We start from the raw sequence: 14217 nt of genomic DNA, 5'->3' as shown, positions 1-14217 counted from the left end.
CTGTCCCTCCCTGGTGTCCACCTGCTCTCACAGCGGGGACAATGGCCAGACCTGAGGGGGCAGCCCATAGTGGGGGCGCACACTGTGTCCCCCACAACCCCCTGAGTACAGAGGACCCCTGCAGTCCTGTGTAGAGGCGGCTCACTGGTCACACGTTCAGGCTTCCGAAAATGCCAAGACGTTCTAATAAGCGAGCGTCCATTCTTCAGGGCTCTTCGCTGTGAGGACACTCCAGCCTTTACAGTGGGGCGATACAAAGCACCCAGGAGACCCCCGCGCAGCTTTTTGAGGGATTTTGCTTGAGAAGCCCATAGCTGTTTCCCCATTGTTGTGTAGCATTTAAAAAAAAACAGTCATAAAATGCCAGTAAGAAAAACTCCGATAAACCCCGAGAGGTGATCAAAACCGCCATAGAAGTGCCCAGAAAACAAACACAAAAAGGGACTTCAGGTAAAGCTGTGGTGTCCCGAGGCGTCTTCCTGCAGACCCTCAGGGGGGTCCCCACCTGATAGAATCGTGGGCAGGATCTCTGTACTGATGGGGAACGATCTGTGTGGTCTTCATACTGCAGACTTACAGCACGGGGTCCGGGGGACAACATCTGCAAGGAGTTTGTATGTTCTCCCCGTGTGTGCGTGGGTTTCCTCTGGGTTCTCCGGTTTCCTCCCACACTCCGGAGCCATACTGATAGGGACTGTAGATTGTAAGTCCCAATAGGGACAGTGATAATGTCTGTAAAGTGCAGTGAAATTAATGGCGCTATATACGTGCGATAATCTACAAGCTTTGTTCTGCTGCGTACTCTTGGCCCTACCCTTTAGGCCACTTTTCTTCTCTACCCCTCCTGGCACATGCACACACAAGTCAGGCGAGTGTGCATGTGTTGTTAGTGGGGAGAGGATAGAATGCAGCATCCTATATCCAGTGAGAACAGAAGTTGTGAGTATGTTTGAGTCCTACGAGCTGAGCCTACATCTGCCGCCCCTGGATCAGGACCCCCCAATAAACAAGTATTGGTCGTCTTGTACCACTAATGTTATCGGCTTTGTATAACGTTCATCTAATGTTTTTGGGAGTTTTGTTTTTTTCCCCTGCCTGTTTTGCCATGGGAAGATGTCTCCCGGCACAGGCAGTGATTCTGCTGCTTACATTGACCCTATGTCAACAGAGCAGCTCTTCCTCTTCTCTGTCAGTGGGGCGTCACGTTGTGCTGATTGACAGCCTGCTGCTTGTGGTTAGACGGCAGGGACACTGCTGTCAATCAGCATAACGCCAGCAGTGATGTCCCGCTGACAGAGCAGAAGAGGAGCCGCTTTGTAGACGTCACAGGAAGCAGCAGCATGGCCGCCAGGATCGGTGCGTAACTGCAGAGTGAGAAGAGAGAACTACCGGCCTATAAGTGCTTAGTGCAGTGGGAAGAAAAGCCAAGTCCCGGGTAATCCCTTTAACCCTACAGTGACCTGGTGAAGGTGCTGCACACTAACACTATTCTGGTGTCATTTCTTTTTCAGTAACTATGTCTCAGGCTGTTCAAACCAATGGGGCTCAACCATTGAGCAAAACATGGGAGCTGAGCCTTTACGAGCTGCAGAGGACTCCACAGGTAGTGAGATGCCGGAGGAGCGAGCCCTCACTGCTCCTGTTCTGCGCTCTAATCGGTCACGTATCTTTTCACAGGAAGCAATTACAGATGGCTTAGAAATTGTAGTGTCCCCGAGAAGCCTGCACAGTGAGCTGATGTGCCCCATCTGCCTGGACATGCTGAAGAACACGATGACCACCAAGGAATGTCTGCACCGCTTCTGTGCCGACTGCATCATCACCGCTCTCAGGAGTGGGTACGTAATGCCGGACCTCGCTGGGCCGCAGCCTTTCTTTTTATTTTCTGCATTTGGAGCATTTATGTTACAATAATTGAAGATGATCTTTGACCCCTTGATGAAGAAGCCTGAAAACTCCTTACTAACCTGCCAAATGTTTTTGTTTCTTCTCTTTTGAGGAGCTAAAGTTTTGTATTTTTTAAATCCATGTCTTAATGAGGTTCTACTGTATGCAGGATAAATTGTATTTTTTTTTTTAGCTTTGTTTTGGGTACATAAAAAATTACTTTATAATTTATGTATTTTATTTACCATATATACTGGAGTATAAGCCAAGATTTTCAGCCCATTTTTGGGGGCTGAAGGTCCCCCTCTTGGCTTATACTCGAGTCATACCCAGGGGTCGGGGGGGGGGGGGGGGGGCTATCTAATTATACTCACCTGCTCCTGGCGCGGTCCCTGGCTCCCCGGCGACCCAGCTTCTTCCTGTACTGAGCGGTCACATGCTACCGCTCATTACAGTAATGAATATGCTGCTCCTCCTCCCATAGGGGTGGAGCCGCATATTCATTACTGTAATGAGCGGTAACGGTGACCGCTCACTACAGGAAGAAGTTGCGGCGCTGGGGAACCAGGGACCTGCAGGGACCGCGCCAGGAGCAGGTGAGTATATTGGGGAGGGGGAGTGCTGCTCGATATTCACCTGCTCCCCATTCCGGGCGCCGCTCTGTCTTCGTCTTCTGCAGTGACGCTCAGCACTATATGGGGCAAGTGTCTGTATGGAGCATCTTATGGGGCCATAATTAACGTTTGTGCAGCATTATATGGGGCAAATGTCTGTGTGGAGTATCTTATGGGGCCATAACGTTTGTGCAGCACTATATGGGGCAAATATCTTTATGGAGCATCTTATGGGACCATAATCAACATTTGTGCAGCATTATATTGGGCAAATGTGTCTATGGAGCATCTTATGGGGCCATTATTAACCCTTATGCAGCATTATATGGGGCATATTTTAATATAGAGCATCTTATGGGGCCATCATAAACTTTATGGAGCATTATATGGGGCTCCTGATTCAATATGGATATTCAAAAACACTTAACCTACTGATGTCTCAATTACTTTTATTGGTATCTATGTTTACTTTTGACATTTACCGGTAGCTGCTGCATCTCCCACCCTAGGCTTATACTCAAGTCATTAAGTTTTCCCAGTTTTTTGTGGCAAAATTAGGGGGGTCGGCTTATACTCTGGTCGGCTTATACTCGAGTATATACGGTATATAGTTTTTGCAATTTAAATGTATAAAGAACTTTGATACTTTCAACTACTCACCTTGTACACCAAAATCACTTCTTGAATGAGTTCTCCAGATTATTAGTTATATGGACACCCGTTGTGTAGGGTTTTTGTTACATGTATGAAAAAATAATCTTATTTTTTTTTCACAATAGCGACTTTTTACTATTCATTTTTAATGTTGTTATTGCATTGTGTGGACATTTTTTTTATTTTTTTTACTTTTTTCAACAAAGATCTGTGATGAACATTTTTTTTTTTTTTTTTGTATGTATATTTTATTCCACTGAATTGCTCCATCCATAGGAACCCCAAGTAAAAGGGAATAAAGCCCACTGGAGAGACAAGACACTGACAGAGCTGATCTGGGTCACTTCTGAATTGCTGGCAGTCACCCAGCAATCGTGTGATTGCACTGTCCTACAGAAGCATAGGTAGTGTCAATGCTTCTGCACACTATTAGCGCACACTGAGGTCATGGTGATTGTGCACGGTACAGAAGCTGCGCCCACACAATCGCCGTCAGGAGTTCGGCTCACGTTATAGCCGAGACCTAGCTCTCACTGCCAGGATCTGCGCCCAAGTGAAATAAATATATATATATATATATATTAGTATTGCAGTAATCGTACTGACCCGTAGAACAAAGCTGCCTTATCAATTTTACCATAAATAGCAAAAAAAAATAAAAAAAATTCTACGCTCCAGGAGGCAAATAGCGCTCTGTCCCTCCCGAGTCTCTCTGTATGGCTAAGTACAGCCACATATGGGGTATTTCCAAGTTCAGCAGAAATTGTGGGACAAATTTTGGCGTCATTTTTACCCATTGAAAATGTAAAATCTGGGGCCAAAACAAACATTTTTGTGGTTAAAAATGGGATTATTTTTTCTTCACCACCCAATTCTATGAGGTACATGTTGTGTCAACATGCTCACTGCACCTCTAGATTAATTGGGGAGTGTAGCTTCTAAAATGGGGTCACTTATGGGGTGTTCCGCTCTTCTGGCACCTTAGGGGCTTCGCCAGTGTGACATGGCCCCCTCAAACTATTCCAGCAACATCTGAGCTCCAATATGGTGCTTCTTCCTTTCTGAGCTTTGCACTGTGTCTCAAAAGTAGTTTTGACCACAAATTGGGCATTGGCATACCGAGGAGAAAATTTATCGTTCAGTGTCTCCTATTGAAAATGAAAAAGTTGTGACCAAAGCAATATTTTAGTGGAAAAAATGGTAATTTTCCAATGACTCAGCCCAATGGTAAACAATTCTGTGAATTGCCTGAGGTTTAAAAGTGCTCACTGCACCCCTGTATGAATTCCTCAAGAGGTGTAATTTCCAAAATAGGGTCACTTGTGGGGGTTTCTGCTGTTTTCATTTGTCAGGGGGTCTTCAAATGCAGCATGACATACGCAATCTATTCTGTCCAAAATTGCACTCCAGAATTCAATTGGTTCTCCTTTACATCCGAGCCCTGCCATGCGCCCAAACAGTAGTTTTCCACCACATATGGGGTGCCGGCATACTCAGGGGAAATTGCATTGCATAACAAATTATGTGGTCAATTTTCTTCTGTTAACCTTGTGAAAATTTAAAATTTAGTGCTAAAGCAACATTTTTGTGGAAATTTTTTTTTTCATTTTTACAGCTGTGTTATAAAATTCTGTGAAGCACCCGTGGGTTCAAGGTGCTCCCCACACCTCTACATAAGTTATATGAGGAATGTGGTTTCCAAAATGAGATCACTTAGCTATTCCAGGCAATTTTGCGCTACAAAAGACAAATGGCGCTCCTTCCCTTCCGAACCCTGCTGTGTGTCCAAGAGTCAAATGGTTTTCTGGTTAAACTAGGAAAACTAGTGAGCAGCTTCCTAGTGTAACTCCAGACAAACGGTCAGGGCACTTATTATAAGCTTTGCGTCTTTGGTAACCGAAAGTTTAGTTCCCGCAATGAGCATATATTCACTGAGCAAAAATCCCAGCATCCTTCAGTTCCAGCAAAGTGGATGGGATTTATGGGATCTTGTGCCCACCCTGCTTTGTTTTGTTTTTTTTGTTTTTTTGCTGCTTTGTGTGATGACTCCTCGTTTGAAAACCCCCAGTGCAAGCTGGGATATTCATCGAGTCAAACAAAAAAGGCTGCACTCTCTAGCACCATAGCATGCAAATATGAAAATTGAAATGCATTACTGCATTAGAAATATAAGAAAGCTTAGCGCATAAATTGACCAATTCATGTATACCTGGAAGCCACGTTAAGGCTTTTTTCGTTTCCAGGACCTAGCAATGCCTTTCGTCTCTTAGAATAAAGTCTTCATCTGTTAGGGAACATGAATCGAGTCGTCATCAGGGGTCAGAGTCTGTAGTCACTGCCCTTTTCTATTGAGCATGTGCTATCCGTTCCGATGTGTGCTAAGCAGGGGCTTGTCCCCATGCAGTATGCACAGTGACCATGTGCTAACTCACCGAGATGAGACTCGTCTGATGAGAAGTGACAAGCTAGGAAAAGTGTGCACTGTGAGTCTGTATGTAAGTAGATAACCCAGCATTCAGAGAGCATCTCCACCAGTCACGTTAGGGACTTTATTGGAGGAGAGATTAGATTATAACATTAAATGGACAAACACTTAGCACTAAAACAAATGCTAGTTTTGGACCACCCCATTAAAGGGGAACCTGTTCCCCCCCCCCCCCCCCAGGCGTTTTTAGCTAAAAGAGCCACCTTGACAGAATGCAGCATTAGTGCGCCTCCTCCATTTCCTTCATGAACGTCCCCGGCGCCTGCGCTGTAAGTTCGAAGGGCAGCACAAACTGCGCATGCCCGAAAAAAAAACTTACAGCGCAGGCGCCGGGGACGTTCAGGGAGGAAATGGAGGAGGCGCCCGGAGGCCATGAGTGACGGCTGGGAGGCGTTTGTGTCAGGGGGAAAAGACATGCCCCCTGACAAATTCAGGTATGAGGGGCACATTATAAAAGCGATTATTTCAGCGTTTGCAGGGACCCGAACTAAAAGAGCTACCTTGACAGAATGCAGCATTAGTGCAGCACAAGGTGGCTCTTTTAGTTAAAAACGCCTGGGGGGGGTGGCAGGTTCCCTTTAAGTGATTATAACCGCTTCACGACATGCACCGTACATGTACAGCGCATGCCGTGTCCCTCCCTTTGATATGGGCTCCAGCACATGTCAGCTGTTTGAATAGCTGACAATGTGCGTCTAACACCCGCAGGTGGAATCATGATCCACCCGTGGCTGTTAGCCTGTTAAATGAAGCTGTCAATCTGACAGCGGCATTTAATGTGATAGCACCGGAAGTGCGTCACTAATCCCGCTCATCAGCGCCTGGGTTGCCAAGGGGTTGGCATGACAACCCGGAGTCTGCAGGAGACCCTTGTGATTGCCATTGCCGGATTGCTATGAGCGCCACCCAGCGGTCGGCGCTCATAGCAAGCACGCATTTCTGCTACACACAGGCGATCTGATCATCGCCTGTATGTAGCAGAGGCGATCAGACAACTGCAGCATCTAGTCTCCCATAGAAACTATTGAAGCATGCAAAAAGTGAAAAAAAAAGAAAAAAAAATGTTTTTTAAAAATATTGAAAAAATATAAAAGTTCAAATTGCCCTCCATTCGCCCTATTCAAAATAAAACAATAAAAAATAAATAAATGTACATATTTGGTACCACCACGTTCAGAATCGCCCAATCTATCAAGCTATAAAAATAATCTGCCCTCATTCCTACTGGTATCTGTTTTGAACTGTGATTTCTGTTATGCTGTAATGTCTATTGTCTGTATAAGTCCCCTCTATAAGTTGTAAAGCGCTGCGGAATATGTTGGCGCTATATAAATAAAATTATTATTATTATTATTATAATCTGATCGGTAAACGACGTAGCGTAAAAGTCAAAACGCTAGAATTACATTTTTTTTGGTCGCCACAACATATTGCAATAAAATGCAATAACGGGCTAACAAAAGATCGTATCCACACCAAAATGGTATCATTAAAAGCGTCAGCTCAGCACGCAAAAAATAAGCCCTCACCCAACCCCAGATCATGAAAAATGGAGACGCCCCGGAATATGATGCAATTTTTTTATTTTTTTACAAACTTCATATTTTTTTCACCATTTATATAAAAAAGCAACCTAGACATGTTTGATATCCACAAAACTGTAATGACCTGGAGAATCCTAATGGCAGGTCAGTTTTAGTATTTGGTGAACATGGTAAAAAAAAAATCCAAAAAACAACTGTGAAATTGCACTTTTGCAATTTCACAGCATTTGGTATTTTTTTCCTGTTTTCCAGCACACGACATGGTAAAACCAATGGTGTCGTTCAAAGTACAACTCGTCCCTCAAAAAGTAAGCCCTCACATGGCAATATTGCCTGAAAAATAAAAGTTATGACTTTGGGAAGATGGGAGTGAAAAACAGAAACGCAAAAACGGAAAAGGGCTGCTGGGTGAAGAGGTTAAAATGTGTTAGTTTTTTTTATTAATTAGTTATTACTTTGTGGTTGAATATGATAGGAGGTATCTTACTGATTTCTGAGAGTATGACCGGTATGAATGGTGCAGAAATCGATATACATGCCTCCATTCACTTTCTATGGGACTGACAGATTGTCGAGTGCAGCAGTTAGGGTAAGCTCACACTCGGCGTTTTTTCGTTGTTTTTTAAACTGTTGGCAGGAAAGAAGATGCAGGAAAAAAGCATGCATTCTTTGGTTTTTCTTGTGTTTATTTTTTTGCTGCGGTTTTGGCATGCTAGATTTGCCTCTTGTGCATGCTGGTAAAGTCTAGTATTGAAAGAAAAAGTCCTATTCCAAAGAATGAGGTTTTGGCACAGAAAATGCTGCAAAACATGATACCTGAGTTTTTGGTGCAGTTTTTTTTTCAGCGTTTTTTATCACCCATTTAAGTCAATGGGTGAAAAACGCTGAAAGAAGCAACATTCTCTGTGTCCAAAAAATGCAAAAAACAAAATACTGATGACAAAAAATAGTGTGTGCATGAGATTTCTGAAAATCGCATAGGCTTTGCTGGTACTGTAAAAAGCAGCTGAAAATTGGCATTAAAAAACGCAGCAAAAACGGCCAGTATGAACTTAGTCTTACTATCTTGGGAAAATGCTACTAAGGCCTCGCTCACACGGCCGAGTACTATGCCATGTTTTATCTGTGAACCCTTGACCCAATGTTATACTATGGGCCAGTGCAGATCTGCCTTTTTTTTTTTTTCCTCACGATAATTTGGCATGAGAAAACAATCCCAGCATACTGCTGGTGCATTCGATAATCTAATAACGCACATCCATACAAGTCTGTGGGTGCATGTAAAGCATCAGACTGCACTCGGATGTCATGCGGGTGCAGTCCCACATCAGCAGACAGACAGATAATTTCTCCATCTTAAGTTCTCCGTTAGTGATGAGTGAACGTGCTGGGATAAGGTGTTATCAGAGCATGCTCGTGTGCTAACTGTTTTCAGCGTGGTCGAAAAACATGTTTGAGTCCCCGCTGATCCATGTCTCGGGGCTGTTCGACAGCCACAACACTTACAGAGATTGTCTAACAAACAGGACAGCCCTGCATGTGTTGTGGCCGTCTAACAAACGGGAAAGCCCTGCATGTGTTGTGGCTGTCTAACAAACGGGAAAGCCCTGCATGTGTTGTGGCTGTCTAATAAACGTGAGAGCCCTGCATGTGTTGTGGCCGTCTAACAAACGGGAAAGCCCTGCATGTGTTGTGGCTGTCTAATAAACGTGAGAGCCCTGCATGTGTTGTGACCGTCTAACAAACAGGACAGCCCTGCATGTGTTGTGGCCGTCTAACAAACGGGAAAGCCCTGCATGTGTTGCGGCTGTCTAACAAACGTGAGAGCCCTGCATGTGTTGTGGCTGTCTAATAAACGTGAGAGCCCTGCATGTGTTGCGGCTGTCTAACAAACGGGAAAGCCCTGCATGTGTTGTGGCTGTCTAATAAACGTGAGAGCCCTGCATGTGTTGTGGCTGTCTAACAAACGTGAGAGCCCTGCATGTGTTGCGGCTGTCTAACAAACGTGAGAGCCCTGCATGTGTTGTGGCTGTCTAACAAACGTGAGAGCCCTGCATGTGTTGTGGCTGTCTAACAAACGTGAGAGCCCTGCATGTGTTGTGGCTGTCTAACAAACGTGAGAGCCCTGCATGTGTTGTGGCTGTCTAACAAACGTGAGAGCCCTGCATGTGTTGCGGCTGTCTTAACAAACAGGAAAGCCCAGCATGTGTTGTGGCTGACTATCAAACGGGAAAGCCTTCATGTGTTGCGGCTGTCTAACAAACAGGACAGCCCTGCATGTGTTGTGGCCGTCTAACAAACAGGACAGCCCTGCATGTGTTGTGGCTGTCTAACAAACGTGAGAGCCCTGCATGTGTTGTGGCTGTCTAACAAACGTGAGAGCCCTGCATGTGTTGCGGCTGTCTTAACAAACAGGAAAGCCTTCATGTGTTGTGGCTGTCTAACAAACAGGACAGCCCTGCATGTGTTGCGACTGTTGAACAGCAGCGAGACATGCAGTTGCGGGGACTCAAACACATTTTTCGAGCACTTCGTAGATTCTGGGATAGCATACGAGCATGCTCAGATAACGCCTTATCCCAGCACGTTCACTACTCTCCGTCTCCTCCACACCTGGGATCTGATACTCACATGTGAGAGATTCTGATCACAGTAAAATGACCTCCTCTCTAAGGCCGCCGTCACAATAGCGAGTTTTACAGACGTAAGAGCGCATAAAATACATCCGTAAAACACGCCTAACAAACGGCCCAATTATTCCCAATGGGTCAGGTCCTATCAGCCGTATATAACGCATCCGTAATATACGCCTTTCTACGGCCATACAAAATTGCAGCATGCTGCCTTTGTCAGCGTATTGCGCAAAAAATACGCCAATGAAAGTCTATGGGGGCGAGAAAAATACGGATTCTACACGGACCAGCAGTGTGACTTGCGAGAAATACGCAGTGGTGTTAGTGAAAAGCCGGTAATTCAATTGCCGGCTTCTCATTTCTCCTTCCCAAACCCGACAGGATATGAGACATGGTTTACATACAGTAAACCATCTCATATCCCCTTTTTTTTTTGCATATTCCACACTACTAATGTTAGTAGTGTGTATGTGCAAAATTTGGGCGCTGTAGCTTGTAAAATAAAGGGTTAAATCGCGGAAAAAATTGGCGTGGGCTCCCGCGCAATTTTCTCCGCCAGAGTAGTAAAGCCAGTGACTGAGGGCAGATATTAATAGCCTAGAGAGGGTCCATGGTTATTGGCCCCCCCTGGCTACAAACATCTGCCCCCAGCCACCCCAGAAAAGGCACATCTGGAAGATGCGCCTATTCTGGCACTTGGCCTCTCTCTTCCCACTCCCTGTAGCGGTGGGATATGGGGTAATGAAGGGTTAATGCCACCTTGCTATTGTAAGGTGACATTAAGCCAGATTAATAATGGAGAGGCGTCAATTATGTCACCTATCCATTATTAATCCAATTGTCTGAAAGGGTTAAAAAACACACACACACGTTATTAAAAAGTATTTTATTGAAATAAACAGGTTGTTTTAGTATTTTATTGCTCTCTCAATCCATCCGGAAGACCCTCGCTTGGCAAAATAATAAACCAACAATATACATACCTTCGGATGAACTGTCAGGTCCCACGAAGTAAATCCATCTGAAGGGGTTAAATCATTTTACAGGCAGGAGCTGCGCTAAAGCACTCGTGCCTGTAAACCCCGGGTTCTGAAAGGAAAGCTGGGTGATCTGTACTTGCATTGAGTTGCGGTGAGGCGCCCTCTGGTGGATGTTCTCATGAACTGCAGCCTTGGAAAAGTTCCCACGCTCGAGTTCATATGAGTTCATCCACCAGAGGGCGCCTCACCGCAACTCAAGGTAAGTACAGATCACCCAGCTTTCCTTTCAGTACCCGGGGTTTACAGGCACGAGCGAGTGCTTTAGCGCAGCTCCTGGCTGTAAAATGATTTAACCCCTTCAGATGGATTTACTTCGTGGGACCTGACAGTTCATCCGAAGGTTTGTATATTGTTGGTTTATTATTTTGCCAAGCGAGGGTCTTCCGGATGGATTGAGAGAGCAATAAAATACTAAAACAACCTGTTTGTTTATTTCATTAAAATACTTTTTAATAACGTGTGTGTGTTTTTTAACCCTTTCATACAATTGGATTAATAATGGATAGGTGACATAATTGACGCCTCTCCATTATTAATCTGGCTTAATGTCACCTTACAATAGCAAGGTGACATTAACCCTTCATTACCCCATATCCCACCGCTACACGGGAGTGGGAAGAGAGTGGCCAAGTGCCAGAATAGGCGCATCTTCCAGATGTGCCTTTTCTGGGGTGGCTGGGGGCAGATGTTTGTAGCCAGGGGGGGCCAATAACCATGGACCCTCTCTAGGCTATTAATATCTGCCCTCAGTCACTGGCTTTACCACTCTGGCGGAGAAAATTGCGCGGGAGCCCACGCCAATTTTTTCCGCGATTTATCCCTTTATTTTAGCAGCTACAGCACCCAAATTTTGCACATACACACTACTAACATTAGTAGTGTGGAATATGCAAAAAAAAAGGGGATATGAGATGGTTTACCGTATGTAAACCATGTCTCATATCATGTCGGGTTTGTGAAGGAGAAATGAGAAGCCGGCAATTGATTTACCGGCTTTTCACATATATCGCGCTGAATTAAATATAAATACAGAATATATATATATATATATATATATATATATATATATATATATATATATATATATATATATATATATATATATATATATATATATATATATATATATATACATACATACATACATACATACATACATACATACATACATACATACATACATACATACATACATACATACATACATACATACATACATACATACATACATACATACATACATACATACATACATACATACACTCACTCACTCACTCACTCACCGGCCACTTTATTAGGTACACCATGCTAGTAACGGGTTGGACCCCTTTTGCCTTCAGAACTGCCTCAATTCTTCGTGGCATAGATTCAACAAGGTGCTGGAAGCATTCCTCAGAGATTTTGGTCCATATTGACATGATGGCATCACACAGTTGCCGCAGATTTGTCGGCTGCACATCCCAAAGATGCTCCATACAAGGCAGGATGGATCCATGCTTTCATGTTGTTTACGCCAAATTCTGACCCTACCATCCGAATGTCGCAGCAGAAATCGAGACTCATCAGACCAAGCAACGTTTTTCCAATCTTCTACTGTCCAATTTCGATGAGCTTATACAAATTGTAGCCTCAGTTTCCTGTTCTTAGCTGAAAGGAGTGGTACCCGGTGTGGTCTTCTGCTGCTGTAGCCCATCTCCCTCAAAGTTCGACGCACTGTGCGTTCAGAGATGCTCTTAGGCCTACCTTGGTTGTAACGGGTGGCGATTTGAGTCACTGTTGCCTTTCTATCAGCTCGAACCAGTCTGCCCATTCTCCTCTGACCTCTGGCATCAACAAGGCATTTCCGCCCACAGAACTGCCGCTCACTGGATTTTTTTTCTTTTTCGGACCATTCTCTGTAAACCCTAGAGATGGTTGTGCGTGAAAATCCCAGTAGATCAGCAGTTTCTGAAATACTCAGACCAGCCCTTCTGGCACCAACAACCATGCCACGTTCAAAGGCACTCAAATCACCTTTCCTCCCCATACTGATGCTCGGTTTGAACTGCAGGAGATTGTCTTGACCATGTCTACATGCCTAAATGCACTGAGTTGCCGCCATGTGATTGGCTGATTAGAAATTAAGTGTTAACAAGAAGTTGGACAGGTGTACCTAATAAAGTGGCCAGTGAGTGTATATATATATATATATATATATATATATATATATATATATATATATGTTTTACCGAACATTTGAGCACATAAATCCATTAGATGTCGGTTTTGCAAGCCTGCGAGAAAATATCGCAGTACGGATTACATACGGAGGATGCCATGCGCAAAATGTGCTTACACACCCTGCCTACGGATGACATTCGGACCACTATTTTGGGAACATTTCTCCGTATTACGGCCGTGAAAACGAACCGTATTGTCTTACGCTGAGTGTGACGCCGGCCTAACTCTGAGAACGTTTGAGCTGAGTGTCATTAGAATTATCGTCCCGATTCCCTTGCATGTGAGCATCTTTACTCGTGTGACCCTGGCCTACCTGTCTGTGCCATGTACACACAACGGTATTTGTTCCACTCCTGTTCAAATCTGTTTATATTGATAACCTACATTGTGACACCCGGCTCGCCCTCCGATCAGCGGTTCCTGGTTCCGGCGGTGGCCACATGTGAGCAATATAAGGACAGAACAGCAATTTTTGGAATATGGGCCTGTGTAACACCTTTATTTTCTCTTGACGCCCACGACGGCACCACGGAGAGAGGGGATCCGCCCACCAAGGACAGGAAACCTACAGATAAAAAGGCGGTACCTCTATCCCGCATCAGTTGGTTTCCTGTCCTTGATGGGAGACCTACAGAAGCTTACCTACGAATAGATGAACATCGTCGTGGGTGTCCGGGGCCAATCAGTCCGATTCAGGCAGCGGGGGTCCCCCTGCCTCGGCTGGTGTGGTGACCCGAGGCGCCACTGCTGGGGCTAGTGGGCCTCTAGGGTGCGCGTGGAGAGGTGGCTAGGATCGCGGCCACCTCTCCAGGTAAGAAACCAACAGCAGCGGCATCCAAGGGGGGTCAGCGCACTGCTTTCCCCAAGCGTTAGTCTGGCGGCTGAAGCCCGGGGGTTTCGGGAGCCAGCATGAAAATGCACGGCGCCATCTTGGGTCGTCTGCGCATGCGCGGGACCAGGAGCACAATTTCGCGCTGTGAATAATGAGTCGGTCACTGCGCATGCACGGGATTTGGTGCCGGTCTCGCGCGAGGCGAGTGGCATTACTGCGCATGCACAGATATAAAAAATAGGGCGGGAATCACCGCTACTAAAGACAGGCTTACCCTAGGTCTTTTGCGTCACATGGAGCTTGACCAG

General features: G+C 45.1%; 1 protein-coding gene across 2 annotated transcripts in view; it reads left to right on the top strand.

Moving 5' to 3' along the window:
- RNF2 (ring finger protein 2) overlaps positions 1-14217 on the top strand; it is a 31536-nt gene that overhangs the window by 509 nt on the left and 16810 nt on the right. For both annotated transcript variants that reach the window (XM_077277346.1, XM_077277347.1), the window contains exons 2-3: positions 1512-1603; positions 1678-1838. In XM_077277346.1, the coding sequence (XP_077133461.1) occupies positions 1512-1603; positions 1678-1838 (253 nt within the window). The remainder of the gene's footprint in view (positions 1-1511; positions 1604-1677; positions 1839-14217) is intronic.

Source organism: Ranitomeya variabilis, chromosome 8 (assembly GCF_051348905.1).
Source record: "Ranitomeya variabilis isolate aRanVar5 chromosome 8, aRanVar5.hap1, whole genome shotgun sequence".
Lineage (NCBI taxonomy): Eukaryota > Metazoa > Chordata > Amphibia > Anura > Dendrobatidae > Ranitomeya > Ranitomeya variabilis.
Note: the sequence above shows the minus strand (reverse complement) of the source record. Positions and strands in the feature narration are given on the sequence as shown.